Source organism: Annulohypoxylon truncatum (genome assembly GCF_022578515.1).
Source record: "Annulohypoxylon truncatum strain CBS 140777 unplaced genomic scaffold F4807scaffold_9, whole genome shotgun sequence".
NCBI classification, from domain to species: Eukaryota; Fungi; Ascomycota; class Sordariomycetes; order Xylariales; family Hypoxylaceae; genus Annulohypoxylon; species Annulohypoxylon truncatum.
In genome coordinates this window covers 1,085,794-1,104,443 of record NW_025953795.1, presented here as the reverse complement: position 1 = coordinate 1,104,443, position 18,650 = coordinate 1,085,794, and the positions used below count along the sequence as shown (strand labels likewise).

The following is an 18,650-nucleotide window of genomic DNA, read 5'->3' as shown; positions in this document are numbered from 1 at the left end:
AATTTTCATTTCCCATTGAATCTCGCCGGGCAGGAGAACACGGAATAGATAGTCGGACGGTTCTACTCGCTGGTAAGTTATGCGTTGGGTTCGGGAGAGGATGAAAAGAGGTATTGATAGAAAATGCAGCAATAAAGAGATTTGGGGTCCAAAGCATTTATACCTAACAATATATATAGTATTTCAGGCCCCTGCATCAAAACGTCGTTCAACCAGTGCCGCCTTTGAAACGAAGAATATAAAAACCCTATCGGAATTACGCAGATACCCAATACCAATGCAAGTCAAAGCAATAAGCCTATATATTAAGGCCAGGGATTGAGTTGGCGGTCGATTTAGGAAAGTTAAGTGCATTCTATGCACCTAGACTAAAGGGGCAATATGAATTCATTCAATAGAAGCTGAAAGAGAGGAAAGGGGGAAAAGTACAATTGCACGTGTGGGATCGTGCCTCAACCCTCAAAAAGCCTACGAAGTAAAGTTTGAGGCTCTTTGCTACATGCCGGGCTAACATACATGGATATTCCAAGGTTCAACAGGTTCCACTACATTAGTGAGGCAGTAATACTGGTACGCTGCGGAAACCCCCCCCCCCCCCTAGTCCGCCGTCCCCCTCCCTTAACTTCCGGAACAAGCTGGAGAACTTTACCTACTAGTACCTACCCAAGTACAGGTAATAAGGTATACCTGTCTGGGTACTAATTAGCCAATTGTACCTACCTACCTACTTAAGTACCCTAAGCACGTATCTGAAAAACGCCTCGGAATGTCTCGATGCTGGCGGAGAGTTGACGATACTGAGTAGTACGGTAATTTCCACTTATCCGGTACCTTGGGTGCCATGCGGATGCATATTTCCCCATCCATACCTATACATTACGTAGGTACCTGGCTAAGTACCTAAATGTCACAAGGGTATCCCAACTAGTAGCCTACGCTATCCCTGCTTTAAGTCAACTAAGCCGATCTACATACCTAGTACCTAGTGTAGATATCGTCTCGCCAAATACCCAAGAGCCTCATTTCGTCCTCACTGAAGCCCGATGACCCGCTGCTTTTCCGCTATTCTATGGAATTGTTCGCAATGATGAGACCTGAACAAGGCTGCTCGTGTAGCATTCCGCTTGCACAGCCTACCTTATTAGTACCTTGGAGATATGAAAGTAGTACCGATATGCTAACGCATGGAACTTCTAGAGCCTTACTACTTAATCACAACCCCGGATGAGCCTCAACCCAGAGATCGGCAACGCCGCCAATAAGTATCTCTCCAGCTCCCCGGGGGTCCTGGCATAAGCTGTCTGTCTAGTTTTTGGCCTCGACTCCTTCCTTTAAAGCACGTACGTTATGTCCAATCAGTGGCTTCAACTCCTACCGCGTTGAATCGATAGGATTAGTGCATAGGTTCAACCGAGATCGATGTGGGCATCGAAGAGCATAGTGGTCACGCCACAAAGGACATCTGGATTACAGCGGTTGCCCTATGAAATAATGGCGTATATTGTGAAGTACCTAGACCTTGAGGATATCTTTATTTTATCGTTATGCAGCCGTCACTTTCAGTACTTAGTAAGAGAAGAGAGGTTTTGTAAAACCCTCATCAATGTGAGTCTTCAACCTAACTCGCACCCTGGAGCTCTTGCTAGTTAGCCAGGCTACCCAGCAACGCGTAATCCACTGACAAATCCACATAGATGAAAGCCTCTCATACAATTGAAGCAGATGAGGCACGGAGGAGTGGTCAGTTCGCACGAGCTCTACGGCGGGTTGCAAAGAGGCGCCAAGCTCTCTCCCAAGCATCACCGTATGTTGTAGGAATCGTAGGCGTCGCCGACACTTATGAATATATTCGCGGAATACTTTGCTATATCATCGAGTCACGGCCTCAGCGGTGGCTACGAATTCTTGACCTGCACGGTTCGGCAAGTCATGAAATTGTCGTAGATATTCCAGCCCTAATCCGCGAGGCCGTGCCGAGGTCAGCGAAAAGCCGTAAATATAAGTTTCGGGTCTTATATCATTCGAATGGTATTACGTCGTGTTTGTTTTCATTCGCGCTACCAACAACGGAAAACTGGTTATTGATCTTTCAAGCCGAAGAGAAGAAAATCGTGTCCCAATTTCGGCTTGATTCTACGGCTAAGATATTTGTGCGAAATAATAAGGAATTTCTATATTTTGGGACACACTCAGAAGAAGGCGCAGATGGGTTTAAATATTGGGTCCTCACTGGATTTCGCATAGAGGATCGCTTCTGGTTCCCTCGAAAAATGCATTTAACGAGTGTAGTCGGGTATGACATTGGCACCACGGTTTGTTTCGAAATCATAGACAATTATTTCTATGGACTATCGAATCAGACAGACTTCGAGTTCAGGGAGACCGATTGGATTTCATATTACCACTGCTTTCGCTTCCCCCTGCACGACCCAGATCGTAATAATATCCAAATCATGCAGAAGAACAAAAGTTGGAGGAGAAAGCATGCCGAAGGACCTATCGACGATCGGTGGGGGTTTCTCAAGCTAGAGAAAGAAGAGGCTTCTGGCAAGATCAATATCATCGAGTCTAGGAAGGAATGGCTGGCCGGAAAGAGTGGCAGTCGACGAACTTATTACATCACTAAGGTGCTTTTCGACAGTCCGGAGTCAGCTGGTGAAGAAAATCACACAGCCATCGGAGCTAGTAGAGCATCTAACAGAGGCGTTAGGGTTGGAAACAACCCAGTTGACTCGGATGTACCGGTTCGAGAACCCGAAAACGTTCATCCAGGAGATGATAGTTCTACGACGCCAGCGTTCACGCGTAGCCAGACACATCTACGCTCTTACCAACGATGTTCTAATACGTATTTAGATTTGGTTGATGATAATTCCGGCGGGTCGACCGGTCGACACCTACGCCTAAGAACTGGGCATAGGAAACCGAAACAACAACCCCTGGGAACGCTGTTGGCATCGAACGAGAACATAGATTTTGACGAATATATGAAGCAGTGCTATCACCCTAACGAGATATATTTCTGGCCACCGGAACAAGATCAGAATCAGCAATTGTTAGATAAAATTTACAAAGTACTAAACCCGCCCGGTTACCTAGGTAGTATCACTGCCTTCAGCGATGAACGTTCGTTAGTCTATGGCACTGGGGAAGACGCAGACGGGCCGAAGGTTTTGATCTATGTCAGCTTCGATCCGGCGGCCAGGCTATCCGGCATGTTGCGTGAGGGGTACATACTATCAAGCCAACATAATGAGATGGCCAGTCAAAGTTATAGCTTAGCTGCACAAGCTAGTGGAACCACGAAACGCTTCGAGGATATCATAGCCGAAGACACAGGCAAAGGCAAAGGCAAGGTCATTGGTGACGGTCCTTTACCCTCCTATATTTCAAATCCTCCGGACCCGGAGCCAGTGAGCGCAGACTGCAAGCCATGGGCTTGGCTCGAAAAAGCCATGCATCGGGATCCGGGTTTCACAGGGACACTTTTCACATTTGCACACTGAAAAGTAACGGATCAAGATGCAAGTGAGATGGCACCTTTTTCCTATTCACGTACTGTTCTCGTCCTAGGTTACATTTCGTGCAATTAAGCCCCTTCCCTGCAAGTACCTAGGCTATGCAAAACGAAAGCAGTTATGAATTGGCGAAAAGGGGTTCTAGACCGGTAGGTAACTTGGGACATCCGTCTCTTCATATACCTATAGGTTTTACAATAACTTACCGGCTAGGATAATTAGCACCCCTTATGCGTGTAAATAATCCTTCAAAAATACTTTGATGTTGTTGAGGCTGTCATTGCCATCGGTATCTTGTCGTGCATTACCCCCTATTCTGCTGTGTGACTTGCATATTACATAGTATTCTCGACGTGCATTAACATTGGGGGCTGCGGCAGGCTGTTTATTGGCAAATATCAAAGATACCCTTGCACGCAGTTCGCCTTGCCTCAATGTATGCCTTGACGATTTCGGCAATAGGTATTATCAACAATTTTTGACCCCATTTCAACCCCATCAATTTGTATCCATGCATCCTCTGATAGGTCCATGAGGTCACTCAATTTGCTTACCCAGGTAAGTTACCAATATGTTCCATCGCATAGATTACTAGCCACCTGACATTGATGTGCCACTTAATATGACGGTCCAATATCACGACCCTTTGAGTATAGGACGGTCTAACCGGGGTTCCATTGACTATGTGCGTATGTACAAGTTAGTTCTGTTAGATGCCAATTACAGCTACTATATCCCCGGCCCCCATGTAGTCCCGGCTTGGAGTCAGAGACAACGGACGTGGATATTCGGCAGATCATCCCTGCACTATGTATCTCTCCAAAGCGCGCGATCGGGCATCCCCGGGCAGTCTCCGTCAGACGAGATCGGATATTGCGTCCGAATAGCTTACTATGAACGATAAGATCTCCAGCCTTGTCTCCTACATACCTCAACCTAACTAATCTTATCAGCCTATGTCTAAGGCGATTCTACCTTTCTTTGCTTAGCGAGATGTCTTCTCCCTTTCCGAGCCTGCCTCTACGGTATGCACACAATGATTTTCGGAGGACTTTGTTGCATCAATATGTTTAGAGTGGCATCATATATCAGACGGAATGGTACAAGTGTATTATATCTTTACTTTTATTGTCATATTGTGGCAGCCATGTTATTGTCAACAATTCACAACCGTCCACGGACGTCCTTTTCTGCGTCATGACCCCTGAGAATGCCACAATAAGGTCACTGGGAACAGATAAATAAAAGTGCTAGCAAGTCACCATAACATCGCACAGGCAAGCCACTTAATGACAATATGTCGAACACTTCTCAGAGGCCCCGTAGATTACATGCCGTACAAATACAAAGCAATGTATTCTACGGAACAAAAAACTTCTAATCCGATGATCTAACTACTCGCCCATACTGGCCTAAGATTCTAACAATATTATCCTACTTACAGATGCAGGTAGTTATCAATAGGTAGTCTCGTGCTTGATCATGACGTTCAATAACAGAGATTTGAATATCCCGACACTAAGTAAAGTCTCAGAACGGGCTGTGTAGTTTAACTACCTACCACCTAAATAGCGATGAATGTCTTTCTCTTCCTACCTACTTTAAACTCACACTCATACAGGGGCGCTAATACACTTTGATATGAAGGCTGAACCAACACAGCGACTTTATCAACTCTATATCTACGAAAGACGGACGGCTAAAGGGATATGTTGAAGTTAAGATATCTATATTTGCCTTGAAAATAATGGCCTTCTACTAGCGAGTATCTTGGATTAATACCTGGATAGCCTTAATAACATAGCTCGGACCATCTTCTCGAGAATACATCATTAGACATGAGCGTCGTTGTGGTGATAACTGGCACTGGTTTGGGTAGCAGGGTGGCCAGGCTCTTTAAGTGATAAGGCACCGGTACATCTGTACGGTACAACAATCGCCATTGACAAAGATCGATATCTAAGAGTGGCGAATAAATAGTGATCTTAGTTAACAACGCGTGCCTGCAGGTATCGTAGAAGGATTAGGAGGCGTGTCGGAAAAGGCACCGGTCTGAGTATGGAAGGAATGGCCCCCACGGATTCCAGTTTCCCGTCGATGAAACTACCAACATGTAAGTCGTTAACTGGAGTATCATCGCTCACGAATGGGAGACGATTTCCTGCATAATGGAAAGATATGTGTGATCTAACCCTTAAGCACTGACCATGGCTTTTCTCATCCATTCGACGTCATCTAACAGCTGTCGTCTAGTGAAACAGCCGAGTAGATTAGGTAGGCTCTGATCTATTGCTGGGAGTACTATCCGTACAATTACTTGCTTTATCTCTCCTATTTATTTACTATATGTATTCCCTAAGTACATCGGTAACCTAGGTGTTCGTCGAGTTGTTGCTCTATTTGAAAGAAAAAAGAATCTATTTGATAATAAATCTGAAATAGTCAGCCAATCCTACGTCATGAGAAAGGATAGTCGAACCACCATCAGTAGGTATATTTGCTGATAAAGTCACTACGGCAACTTGATATTCCGTTTGGACTGTGGTCGATGAATTTCTTGGCAGGGGCGCTCGGTGTATGTAGGATGTATGTAGGTATTGATCACTGATCACGTGGCTGGATATTCATGTACAAATTTATCCATCCCGCCATACCTCCCAAGTTCTAGATACATTGACATACACGTGTACTGTAGTACGTAAAGTAACACAGACTTATCCGCGGGCGCCGCGAAGAGTGGGAAGGTGGGGTGACGACATTCGACCTGCCGTCCCTGTGGTCTCAACGTTGAGGATGATTGGACGAGGATCGTCAATTGAAGACCCCTAAAAACAGTTCAATTAGTCCGTATTAGGTTTAGCTCCCAGAGCTACTCACGCGTATTGCTCGTACCACATAACTCAACTACTGCAAACCACATAACTCTACTGCAAACCAAGGCTCTTCACCGCAAATATGGAGACATGCACTCCTAATTCTATCTCCTTTCAATTTTTCATTTCCATGTCGTCGTGAGAGGCCTGCCATATTGGTTCTTTTTTTTCTTCTTTTCCCTCTTCCCTATTTCTTTCTACCACTATAGGGGAGGTAATAGAAGAAAGGATTTTAATAAAAAAAAGAAATTGGGGGGAAAATGGCACGTTCGTCGGCTTCAACTACGACCAGCGCCTCTGAGGCGTCCAAGTCGCAGAAGACGATCCGCCTCAACGGCAAAGGCGGGGAGCCTGGTCCGCAAAATGGAACCTCAGACCTACAACGAGATCCGATCGAGGTCAAGTATCGCGACTTCTTCTGGACCTACACCGAAGAGCCGCATCGGACGAGACGCCTGGCCATTATCAAGGCGCACCCCGAAGTGACCAAACTCTGTGGCCCCGAGCCCCTCACCAAATATGTTGTGCTCGGCGTCGTTTCTCTGCAGATTTTCTGCGCCTACCTTCTCCGCAACACCCCCTTCTTCTCGGCTCCTTTCTGGCTGCTCGCCTACGTCGTCGGCGCCACCGCCAACCAAAACCTATTCTTAGCCATCCACGAAATCAGCCACAACCTGGCCTTCCGATCCCCCACCGCGAACCGCCTCTTCGCCATCGTCGCCAACCTACCTATCGGCATCCCCTACAGCGCCTCGTTCCGCCCGTACCACCTGACGCATCACAAGTCGCTGGGCGTCGACGGCCTCGACACCGACCTGCCCACCGCGCTCGAGGCCATCTTCCTCGACTCGATCCTGGGCAAGGCCTTCTTCTGCACCTTCCAGATCCTCTTCTACGCCGTGCGGCCCATGTGCGTGTACAGCGTGCCCTTCACCTGGGTCTCCGCCACCAACGTCGCCGTGCAGCTCGCCTTCGACGCCGTCATCCTCAGGACCCTGGGCACCCAGGCCCTGCTGTACTTCATCCTGTCGTCCTTCTTGGCCGGCAGCCTGCACCCGCTCGCCGGCCACTTCATCGCCGAGCACTACGTGTACGAGACCGTGACGCCCGCGCAGGCGAACCCGGACAACCGGATGGCCGTGCCGGAGACGTACTCGTACTACGGGCCGCTCAACTTCCTGACGTATAACGTCGGCCTGCACAACGAGCACCACGACTTCCCGGCCGTCCCCTGGACGCGTCTGCCGAAGCTGAACCAGATCGCCAGGGAGTTCTACGCCGACCTCCCGTACCATCGCAGCTGGACCTACGTCATCTGGCGCTTCATCTTCGACGAGAACGTGGGCATCCGGTGCAGGGTGAAGCGTAAGGAGGGCGGAAGGCTCGTCGGCCAGAAGGCCGATTGGAAGCAGGACGAAATTGAAGCTTAAGGAATGGCACGGACTGCATATAAGACTATGTGTTGAGAGTGAATATGTAGTACATTATCTCATAGGAAACTGTATATTTACTCCCTATAGTGCCTTTATTCAGATATGGTTTGGCGCTGGGCAAATGGAGGCCAAGATAGAATCGACCTCCTAAAAATACGTACATAATTGTCTCTAAATGAGTTACCTCCGTCGCTTCTGCATATATGATTTGGTCCCCTCGTTACCAAGAGTAACGCCCCAAGGGCTGGGTAAAGAGAGATTACTATTAAGAGCTACCAAAATCCGGATGATCATGCGCATAAGTCACTTATATATCCAGAACATAGGATGAACTACGGCCATGCCGAGCTTAGGATTTCACGACGATCATGTGAGGATCGCATCAATTTCATGCAAAGTATATATCAGAATGCTCGTACCTCTCAACAACCAAACGGGGGGACAAAGGGAATACATGCTAAAGTACAATGTGTCTACCATGACGAAGGATAGTTTAGATCCTCCGTTCCACTTACAAGAATCCGACCAAGGGAGCCTGACTTCCAGAACCTCAAATTACTTCTGTTTCACCTACCCAAGTAGGTAGGTACAACTTCCTTTGCCCCCACACCTTCATCTAGGAGGTTTCCCTATCAAACCCACGACTGTAGAGTATCCTCATATTTGTACTAGTCAAATCTCGAAGCAACTCCAATTTCCATCACCACCTAGAAGAAGAGATAGGCGAGCATAAAACTTAGGAAACACAGAATGGCCGTAATTTGGATGGACACGCCCTCAGAGCCAGTCGGTGTCTGCTGAGCTAATTCTGCAGGCCTGGGACCGGAGCCACCATCCGCACTCGTCGTCTTTCGCTGTCGTAGACCTTCCTTGTCTTGCTTCAGTTGCGCAATCAACTTTTCGGCCTGGATGAGTTGTTGCTTCAGTTCTTCGGGGCTAGCATCTGTCTTCTTGGCGGTTACGGTTGCCGCAGCCGCGAGGGACGGGACCTCGTCACGCTTGGTGGTGTCCTTCTCTTCTACCGATTTCTGATCTGTATGGCTGCCTGAATATTCGCCCGGGGAGGAATAGGCAGGAGGAGCGACGTCAGGTGTGGCCTGGGTCTGCAGAGAACATTGAGTGTCAGCTCAACAGGTATCCAATCAATTACTAAAGTAGGTACGTAATACGAGTAAACTTACACCATTAGCCGCTGAAGATTTGCTGGGTGTCTCGAGGTGAGCTGCTCCGGGAGCACCATGTGGAGGTAAGAACACCACACGGATCTTCTTCTCTTGTATCGAAGACTTCTCAATACCATCCCACTTTTGTATCGGTTAGCCGGATGACCAATATAAAGGGGTAATGTGGTAACGTGTTGCTTACGATAGATGCGAGATTCGCGAATTCCTTGTCGCCTGTGATTGGGACAGATTGGACTAAGAACTTATCCCGACATTTTGCATCCGCAGGAGGCTCCTGTTTCATAGCTTGGAGGATGACTGTGGTGTGTTAGTAAGCGGGTTAAGTATGATGATGGTAATGCGCACCTGAAACTTCGACCTCTTTTCCAGGCTCAACCCGGCCTGAATTAGGCCTGACGCAATACCTTGAATAAAAACCATGGTCAGTATAATATTGCTACCTGGTAAAGTATAGGATATCGCATATCGCTACGGTAGGTAGGACGAGGTGGCATACTGCTTGGGAGCGGTGGTTTTGACCTTTTGATTTGTTAGTCGGGGATCACGACAGACTGCGCGGATGTTCGTAAGTCTTGGGCCATACCTTGAAGGCAACAGGGTGGGTGTTCGGGTTCTTGATGCGTAGAGTTTCCGAGATTTCCGCCGTGAACGGTCCTAAGAAATCATGAGCATACACGCTGTCGCAGACACGATAGCAGGATTCTTTTATGACGTACGGTGGAAGCCGAGTTCCTGAGGATCGATATCGACGGACATGTTGACGGTAGAGATGCGGTGTATATACACTGCAAGATAAATAAAGTCGGAAAGTCGGTTCTGTGCGGTGAAAGGCTGCTTCTAGAGCAATTTCGAAGGCGCCGAGGTAGTTTGGAGAGTGATCGCAAGCTCAACTTTTGGACACGAGGGTACGTAGAAAACGGAAATGTAGAAAGAAGAAAAAATTGTTAAGTAAAAAAGGGAGAATTAACGGTGGGTTCAGTAATTATGGGAATGGAAGGTATAACCTAAGCGTTAAGAAGAATGAGAAAAGTTAGTTTTGCAGAGAACGGGAGAACGGCGACGAGGGAACGTGAAGATGGAAATCTGGCTGATGGAATAAAAAAGCACAGGCGACGGTGGTGTTGTTCATTCGTGTTACGACATCGGGTTCACCTGCAAAATGCACTACAGCAAATACCTAGGTACCCAGTAATAATAAGCCTTAAGCGTAAAGCGTATCAGGAAGTTATTGAAGGAAGCTGGCCTGTCCGGTGCTTTGGGAGCCCTGGCCACTATGCTACCTAGGTACCCTGTCATAGGTACCCCAACAGCCTAGGTGCAATAGAAATCTGTTCGTAGGTACCTGCTTAGGGGGTATTAGGGAGTGGGGATTTAATCCATTGTAATTTTGGTTTAGTGCCAATTACTAATTGCTCATCCACGGTTATGCGCCTATCAAATGTAAAGAATGCACGAGCCACTTGACACTAGCCCATGGGTAGGTGCATACCAGGTCTCATTAACACATTAGTACCGGATATGTGCAACGCCACGAGGGGTACCTTCTGAAAATGCGTGTACCTCCTTGCACATACATTCATACGTCCGAACATCCATACATGTGAGGCAACATCCAGAATGACGTGCCACTAAAAGAAACCTAAGTCACTCTCATCGTATCTGCAGCTTCCATGAATTTCTTCATCTTCGCGACAACACTTACACCTTAGGATTGTACACGAATACCGAACACATAAAACAAGCATCAAGTTAAGTACTAGATCAATGATATAACTTGGAACCATCATCGGCCCATTCTTTTCCACCAAGCAACTCACAACACATCCTCTCTCAAAGCCCAATCTTCCCGGTGACCTCAAATCACCTACATTTAACTTGCCCAAGATGTCACAATCAGTACTTGAACAGCTCCTGGAGATGGGCTTTGAGAAACAACGTGCTGAGCTGGCCGTGAAGAAGTCCGACGGGTGTAAGTATCCTCACTTTGACAATAGGTACCTACATATGTACCTAGGTATACTACTGGCTGTGGTCGACAACTGATGAACTGTCCTAGTGCCCGATGCCATGGACTGGCTGGAAAGAACCCAGGACACTCCTATAGATGAGCTCCTCGAGGAAGAGAGCTCCGGTGCCAACGTTGCAAAAGTCGACGGGGGCGCAGTAGCAATGTCACTCGTTTGCAATGAGTGTGGCAAGAAATTCCGTACTCCAAACGAGGCTGAATTCCATGCCAATAAGTCGTTAGTATAATCGTCTTTTATTGGCCAATCAAGTTATCATCAAAACTGATTTGAAATATCAGAGGTCACACCGATTTTGCTGAGTCTACCGAGGAGATTGCCCCTCTCACTGAAGAGGAGAAAAAGAAAAGACTCGAAGAGCTCCGTGAGCGTGTCAAGGCGAAGAGAGCTGGCCAGAGTGAAGCGGAAAAGGAGGAACAGAAGCGGAACGAGGTACATTCAGGTCAAGGTCTTCGGCTACGCAGTTACATATCAACTAATGTTTTGTAGAAAATCCGCCAAAAGGCAACCAGGGAGTCTCACGAATTGAAGGAGGAAATCCAACGCAAGGAGCAAATGAAGGAGGCAGCCAAGAAACGACAAGAGAAGCTTGACGATATCGAAGCTAAGAAGCGCATCAAGGCCAAGATCGAGGCCGACAAAGAGGAGCGTCGTCGCAAGGCGGAGGAAGCGAAAGCCGCGAGAGAGGGCCGATCCATTCCTGCCCCCGCTGCCGCCCCGGCACCTGCTCCGGCTACCGCCCGCCCCGCTGCTACCCATAACGAAGCTCGCTTAAGACTGCAGACCTCCGGTGGCAACGTCATGAAGACATTCCCAGCGGACACTACCCTTTTCGAGGTTGCACAGTCACTAGAGTCTGAGAACGGGCTTACCGTTACCAAATTTATCCAGAACTTTCCCAGGAAGGTTTTCGAGGGAAATCTCGACCTTGGTAAGACTTTGAAGGAAGCCGGATTGGTCCCTAGCGCTGCTCTTATCGTACAATGAGCTAGCTACTCGAACTAGTTTCATGGTTCTCGTGGATGCATGACATGGCGTTTGGGATTGGCTCAGGAGGGTGAAAAGGGGGAACTCGTAGAACGAATAAATACCTAGGTAGTTGGGAGGAAAGTACGCTTCACTAGGAATAGCATGGTGAATCCTACGAAATATCATGCTAGGATCTCATAGCTTAAGTCTAAGCTATCGCCGCGTTTCGGCTTTTGCTGCATAATGAACACTTTGCGGCATAATGGACTCATAAGTTTGTTTCGTCTTTAACGGCTTCATTTGTAAAGCGCATCGTCATATTAACCTATGACTGAGTGAACTTTGCCCATGGCAACCTGATATTGCCTCCTTCACGCCACACCAATGGTGTATGGAACCCCGGAACCATGCAGTGAAAGTACAAAAGGGAAGGTGAATATTCGTTGTCGCGGAACGTATTTAGTCGAATAGACCGAAGCCCATGTCCTCGTCCGACTCTTCCTTTTCTGAGCAGGCTGTTAGCTAGGTCCTGCGATGGACGAAATTGCGGTTGTGCGCAGATATTAAACGTACCTTCTTCCTTCTCTTCTTCCTTGGCCTCCTCAGCAGCACCAGCACCAGCACCACCGGCGGCCGCACCCGCGCCAGCAGCGGCAGCACCGCCGCCAGAGCCGACGTTCGACAGCAGGTCCTTTACATCCTTGCCCTCAAGAGCCTATACGCGTATCAGTGAGCAAGCTTTCATCCTCCCAAATTCGGTTCTGCGTCGTACCTTGGCGAAGAGTTGCGTCCAGATGGGCTCGACGTCGACGACCTTGGCAGCCTTGAGGATGGTCTGGAGCTTGTCGGCCTGTGTGTTGATATCAAAATTAGCATCTCTGCGTAGAGATCCGCATCGTGGTTCCCGAGGTCGAATTTCTAGGGAATTATTGGAGGGGTACGGGTCGGCGGCTTACAGTGATCTCAACACCGTCGTCGGCGAGGATGAGCGCCGCGTACGACGAGGCAAGTTCGGCAGTAGACATTTTCGTAGTTTTTGTCTTGGGTGGTAGACGTGAAGTGGGTGTGTTGAGTTGATCTGAAGGACACCTCGAAAATGAAAGTTGATGTTGGATTTGCGCTCGTGGATTATTACTAAAGTCACTTTCAATTGACAATCCGAAATTTTTGGTGGGAGGAAAGGTAGGGCTAACACGGAAGGAAAATAAAGGATCCGTGCTTAAGACTCGGGAATGACGCTTATTGGCTAGATCTCTATAGCCAATCAGGATATTAGATCTTTTGCCCCGCAAGATCACCCGAAAAAACACTTGCAGTTTCCTTGACCTCCGGTTATGATGAGCGATGAGCAAACGACCCCACCTGCCCGCTTTAGCCTTTCAGCCCACTTCGCACCTTGCCCACCTTGTACATATCTTCGTTGCAGGTTGCCTCTTCCTCCTTTCCGGAACTACCGTAGCAATCCTACTTCTCACTACGTACATGCGTACAACATACCAATCAGAAGCATTTTGGAAACCCTTGGTTTTGGGCATGTGCTCCCTGAACAGTTCTAAGATATCTGGCAACTCCCCTGCTCCCCTGCGCTGGGTAGCTGCTCTTTCCTGCAAGGACGAAACGTCATTGGTTCTAAGGCAGCACCTGCATTTCTAGTATCACGCATGTGTTTCTCATATATTCAACCATTATACAAAATTTCAATTTGACGAGCATTATTCATAAGTGATCGGAAAACCACCTACTCGGGTACTTATCAACCACATACTTACATAGGCATCACTGGACAAAGGAGGAAGCAGAGGAAGAGGAGGTCCGAGGAATCCTCTTTATCTCTATCCTTTATCATTTATTTCTTCACAAGGAAATATTCACAGCCTACGAGAAGCTATCTTGAGCTTGCAACCGCCATAGAATTACCAACTTTCCTTGGAGTCACTAGTATGGAGACGCCTAAGATACCTGGTCCAAAGGACCAAGGGGAGAGGGAAGTTCTCGAGAAATTGATAGCTATCCGCGACCAATTGCAGCTACGTAAACTCGATCGAACTACCTATGTTCGAACTCAAGATGTCATGATCCTATACGACCAGGTTGTCGAACAGGTTAGGATCCTGAGCGAGCTCAGAGATGGGAAGTCTGTTGAGGAGAATCGAGGTACTGTGACTTTACAATATTAGACCATTATCGACCGTTTAATTCCATAGTCCAACGCTGTCGCGAGCTATTAATGGCTGACTCACACAATAGTGGACAGAGTCGTAGACAGTTGTTTCCAGCTCCTGTCGCTATTCTTCATGACAATCGGCCGAAACAACGAAGCTCCCGCCGCATATGCACTGACGTCGACCATCAGACGACTCCTGGATCATCTGGCTGAAGCTGACTTGTTCTGCGCCCAAGACCTCGAGACCTTGTCCCAAACTCTCGAGCATCTATCAAAAATCGTACATAATTCTGCTAGTACCAAGCCTTCCCCGTTCCTCGAAAACCTGATTGCCCAACGGATAGAGCGGTGCCGAGCATCCTTATCGGTTCTGCAGAAGAAAACCGACGAAATCGCCGAGCCGCTGCGGCCAACGGCGGACAAACTTGTCTCCATTCTGAGACAGATGGCCGTGATCAATACTAAGACTAAGGTATATATTTTTAGTAGGTTTTACCATATACATTCTTTTACTAACAATATATTTCAGTTCACGCCTTCAGAAATACATAAACGCGAGGCAGAATTAAAAGAGATTGGAGAGAAGCGGAAGGATGGGCAATTCGTCGACGATGATGGCAACGTTCTAAGGGGGAGCGACAATATTTCGGCGCTTCTGGACAGATGCTTATCGTATACGAAGATAGTACTCGAAAGGTGCGCCGCGCAAATCTGCCTATTCGGTCATATCCGCTAATGTCCCGCGTAGAAACGGTCAATTTCCAGAGAAGTGGAAGTCCACCTATGATGTGCTTGTCGGTATTAGAAATGAACTTGATAGGCTCTCGTTGACCCAAGCATGGTCTTTGCGAGAAACTGATTTATACGATTACCAACGGCAACTTGACAAGATTGACGAGAGCAGGGTCGACGGTAACTGGGTGGATGACCAAGGACAGCCAGCTGAACTTTACGTTCAACGGGTACGTTCTTGATTAATGCAATTGTCAACAAATATCAGAATACTTTACTAACTTGACCCCAGACTCTTCTTTACCTCATTAGAAGAAGCTACGGTTACATATATCATCTTATGATATCGTCGGAACCCGTCTCTGAGGCTCTTCTGCCGATATATAATCAACTCCAAACGCTTAAACGCTGTCTCGTTGAGGTGAAAAACAGTGGAGGAGTAACGTCAGCGAGGGAGCTTTACCCTTACAGCATGAAATTACATTCGATTGATAACATGAGAGTCGACGGCAAATTCATGGTCGGAGAGGATATCCCTGAAGGGCAAGGTAGCGTGGCTGAATTACTAGCCGAATGCTTTGATCTAAACTACGAACTCCGGGTAGCTGCGGAGTCATCGACGGGATCGCCGACGCCGGAGCCGCATACGAAGTCGGAGTCATCGACATAAGCATAAGTTTATTGAGTTTAGGGGGTTTATGAATTTATTACGAGGATGACTTGTTTTGTCTGGACCGGTTTGCGAGCGAAATTGGGCTTGTATGGTTAGTCCAGTCTTCAAGGGGAGTACTGATGCTGTACACTCTACTGCGGACGGGGGGGATCCAAAAAGCGGTAGGGGAGTGGTTTGGAGTAGCCGTGAGTATTAAATATGTGTAAGCTATTGACATGAACTGAATAGATCAGCGTTACCCATCAAAGAGTATATCTAGTCTAATTATTCGTAAGATCCATGAATTGTCCCATCGACGTCAAAGTTTGTTAAGACAATTAGGGGTATCTGAATGCAAACTTGGCCTGAAGAGATGGATATTTCCAATTAGTAAAGCTACGACAAATCCATTACAGGTAATGCCGGCACCTACCGCTAAGATTAGAGCCTAGGGTTGAGTTGGTTGTTAGCATGTGTCTGCTGTGATAAGACTTAGAAATAGGAGGTGATTTACATTTTCAGTATCCCAAACTCCGGATTTGGTATAAATGTCTTTCTCGATGATAGCCTTGACTTCGTCCTTAGACTCGGCAACGACTACTATCGTGCTACCGTACCAGTCCCAGGTCGAGGGGTCGTCGCTCTCGGGTTTGTCTTTGAGGACGGCACCTTTTTCATAACACTTAAGCTAGGTACCTCGATACCCATGTCGGGCGAAAGGAGAACTCGGAGAGGATCATGGTTAGGTGGCCGTACCTCCTGTCTTAAACTGCTGAGATTCGACATACGGCTTTAAGCCCTCGAAGTGCTGACTGGTCGACGGGGTGTTACGTGTAAGCTAAGACTCGTGCTCTAAAACTTGCTAGCGAGATATTGGGTGTTGCGGCTTATTCGCCCGACTCACGCGCGCACTTCAATCCTCTTCTGCTGGGTACCCGGCTTATCGGGGATGACGACAAGCCACTCGAGCTTGCCGGGAGGTGGGGTCGTGATGGTCGCCATTTGCGTCTTGACGGGGTTTCGAGTGAATCTAACGGTGTTAGGTTGAACTCTGGCGGATACTGGCTGGAAGAGTCGGCGAACTATCTTGAAGCAAGAAGCCATGAGAGAACGTTTTAAGACGCCTGCAAGCTGACCAGAGACTATATGTATGTCTTTTTCGATCAGGCCAATGTCGTGCTCTGATATTTGCCGGCGCTTTTGACCCCGAGGTTCGATCGATCCAAGGCAATTGGAAGGCGTGCCTACATGTACGTGTGGAGTAAAAGGGCGTGGAATGTACTTGGATGTACCCACATATAGAAATAGCTTCCTACGCCCGGCATCATTGAGGCTATTGTGCGATTGAGATGATGGATGTGTACGAAGGAGGTACTAAGCTATAGGACGATAGGTGTAATACAGAAACTGCATAATAATGCATATAGCAGTATAACTTAAGTATATCAACCCCTCATACCCTCCTTCTCTTCAATGTTCCCCGCATCTCTCAATTACCTAGGTACCTAGGTATGCATCCAATAATGCAATCGATTGCATTATATATCTACATATACGACGCAACATTGAAGCTTGAACATTGCACCGTCACACCTCTTCCCCCAATTCCGTCATCCTCGTCTTCTTTTCCGACCAATTGGGAAATTCTGAAGGATTATTGACTGCGACGATAAGAGCCTCCCTACTCCTTGCACCTCGTGTGTACTTTCCCCATTCTCTCACATGTCACGGCACGAGAACGCGCGATCAGATCTTGAGTCTTTTCTACGTTCCCTTCCCTTTCCCTGAGTCAATTCCTTGGCTTTCCGGGCCTCTTCCGCCCTGATCCCACCGTCTTCGCCCTTAACTCGGAAACCGAGTTCCGGTGAAGCCGCCTCACTTTTTTCCATCTACGCATTTTTAGTTTAAGATATTATTATCTACGGCTGCTAGGGCTCCGGGTGGGCGGTAATTGTGGATGTGTGACTCTTAGTTCTGGGCACACATAGGTACTTACATGGATATGCATGGATGTCATTCGCGTGTCAGAGAGGTCAGGGAGAGGGAAGAAACTTAGGGCTATCATCGGCGTTGGTGTTGCACCTGTGTCGTCATCGTCCGATCCCATAGCCACCTTGGACCCTGAAGATGCTGAGAATGCCATGTTGCCGAGCTTCGGCGGTCTAGACAGCTAGCTACCTACGCTCTAGCTGTGGCCATGTGCATCCCCCGAATTTTCCAAGCCCTGGTGTATCATGACTATTTCATTAATAAGGCTTGGTGGAAGCCTCGGCGCGGGAATGAGCTATTTTGTTTGTGGCTTTTAAAGCGTGACCTGTTTCCAACATTCCCATACAAAGACAATCGACCTTCACTAGCCGTCTTCGTAGGCATATATTCATATTGACCTACCTACCTACTCATACTCACACATATCCGTATACACTCTACACTTACTAGTAGGCACTTTACAGCCAATTCTCAAGTTGCCATACTTTTACGTCACAAACTCACTTGCTACGAACTTACAACTCTATACAACACACCCACAATGCTATCCACCTACCTCCGCAGCGAGTCGCGAAGGTGGGCAGCTCAACACCACCAACGGCAGAGCTACCCCGCATCCGCATCTCCCTCCCAGGACGAGTCTAGCAGCTACGAAGAAGACAGCGACAGCGAATCCGTCTTCTCTCGAACCAGCAGCCACCGATCCAGGAGGTCCTCCGTCTCGAGCATAGCATCCGAGGACGACGAGGTAGCCCCGGTCGCATTCGACCAGCCGCGGGACCTGAACGGCGCGCCCATCACCATGTACGCGTCGCTGGACCAGGCCGTGGCCCAGAGCACGCAGGTGCTCGAGGCGGAAGGGCCGCGGCGGCTGGTCACGCCGGGAAAGTTATACGAGAACGAGGAAGACGACGACGAGATCGTCGAAGAGGAAGATGAGCATGTGACGGCGCAGAAAAACGATGACGGCATAAGGGCTCAGCACTACTACTCGAGCGGCCTCGCCCGCACCGTCGCCTCTAGCGTCGCTGCCGCGGGCTGATTGAGACGAATGAGAAAGAAAAAACAATAAACCAAAAAACGCGCCAAGCTCTACACTGTTTCTACTAAGT

General features: G+C 48.0%; 8 protein-coding genes across 8 annotated transcripts; 5 read left to right on the top strand and 3 right to left on the bottom strand.

The window, feature by feature from the left end:
- Window positions 1-759: 759 nt before the first annotated feature.
- F4807DRAFT_419022 (uncharacterized protein) lies at window positions 760-3,791 on the top strand. The gene is made up of 2 exons (XM_047997381.1): window positions 760-1,605; window positions 1,695-3,791. The coding sequence occupies exons 1-2, from the start codon at window positions 1,420-1,422 to the stop codon at window positions 3,504-3,506; spliced, it is 1,998 nt and encodes a 665-aa protein (XP_047856300.1). The 5' UTR covers window positions 760-1,419; the 3' UTR covers window positions 3,507-3,791.
- Window positions 3,792-6,352: 2,561 nt separating this feature from the next.
- On the top strand, window positions 6,353-8,142 carry F4807DRAFT_419017 (sphingolipid delta4-desaturase). Its single transcript, XM_047997380.1, has one exon. The coding sequence runs from the start codon at window positions 6,652-6,654 to the stop codon at window positions 7,819-7,821; it is 1,170 nt and encodes a 389-aa protein (XP_047856299.1). The 5' UTR covers window positions 6,353-6,651; the 3' UTR covers window positions 7,822-8,142.
- Window positions 8,143-8,173: 31 nt separating this feature from the next.
- F4807DRAFT_419015 (VAMP-associated protein) lies at window positions 8,174-10,252 on the bottom strand. Its single transcript, XM_047997379.1, has 7 exons — window positions 9,725-10,252; window positions 9,592-9,662; window positions 9,505-9,527; window positions 9,354-9,412; window positions 9,190-9,305; window positions 9,006-9,128; window positions 8,174-8,927 (listed from the first exon to the last, which is right to left on the bottom strand). Exons 1-7 carry the CDS (start codon window positions 9,762-9,764, stop codon window positions 8,532-8,534), a joined length of 828 nt encoding a protein of 275 aa, XP_047856298.1. The 5' UTR covers window positions 9,765-10,252; the 3' UTR covers window positions 8,174-8,531.
- A 329-nt stretch (window positions 10,253-10,581) lies between these two features.
- F4807DRAFT_401940 (ubiquitin-related domain-containing protein) lies at window positions 10,582-12,473 on the top strand. The gene is made up of 4 exons (XM_047996012.1): window positions 10,582-10,977; window positions 11,065-11,251; window positions 11,314-11,464; window positions 11,522-12,473. Exons 1-4 carry the CDS (start codon window positions 10,893-10,895, stop codon window positions 12,017-12,019), a joined length of 921 nt encoding a protein of 306 aa, XP_047856297.1. The 5' UTR covers window positions 10,582-10,892; the 3' UTR covers window positions 12,020-12,473.
- F4807DRAFT_458674 (ribosomal protein 60S) lies at window positions 12,461-13,026 on the bottom strand (the record flags this gene model as incomplete). Its single annotated transcript, XM_048001246.1, has 4 exons — window positions 12,461-12,507; window positions 12,575-12,716; window positions 12,774-12,851; window positions 12,958-13,026. 4 exons carry the CDS (start codon window positions 13,024-13,026, stop codon window positions 12,461-12,463), a joined length of 336 nt encoding a protein of 111 aa, XP_047856296.1.
- A 349-nt stretch (window positions 13,027-13,375) lies between these two features.
- Window positions 13,376-15,739, top strand: F4807DRAFT_419005 (uncharacterized protein). Its single transcript, XM_047997378.1, has 5 exons — window positions 13,376-14,155; window positions 14,249-14,637; window positions 14,695-14,861; window positions 14,914-15,127; window positions 15,190-15,739. The coding sequence occupies exons 1-5, from the start codon at window positions 13,942-13,944 to the stop codon at window positions 15,565-15,567; spliced, it is 1,362 nt and encodes a 453-aa protein (XP_047856295.1). The 5' UTR covers window positions 13,376-13,941; the 3' UTR covers window positions 15,568-15,739.
- Window positions 15,740-15,945: 206 nt separating this feature from the next.
- F4807DRAFT_458672 (uncharacterized protein) lies at window positions 15,946-16,653 on the bottom strand (the record flags this gene model as incomplete). Its single annotated transcript, XM_048001245.1, has 4 exons — window positions 15,946-15,978; window positions 16,064-16,218; window positions 16,306-16,361; window positions 16,454-16,653. 4 exons carry the CDS (start codon window positions 16,651-16,653, stop codon window positions 15,946-15,948), a joined length of 444 nt encoding a protein of 147 aa, XP_047856294.1.
- A 1,426-nt stretch (window positions 16,654-18,079) lies between these two features.
- On the top strand, window positions 18,080-18,580 carry F4807DRAFT_458670 (uncharacterized protein; the record flags this gene model as incomplete). Its single annotated transcript, XM_048001244.1, has 1 exon — window positions 18,080-18,580. The coding sequence occupies one exon, from the start codon at window positions 18,080-18,082 to the stop codon at window positions 18,578-18,580; it is 501 nt and encodes a 166-aa protein (XP_047856293.1).
- Window positions 18,581-18,650: the final 70 nt, after the last annotated feature.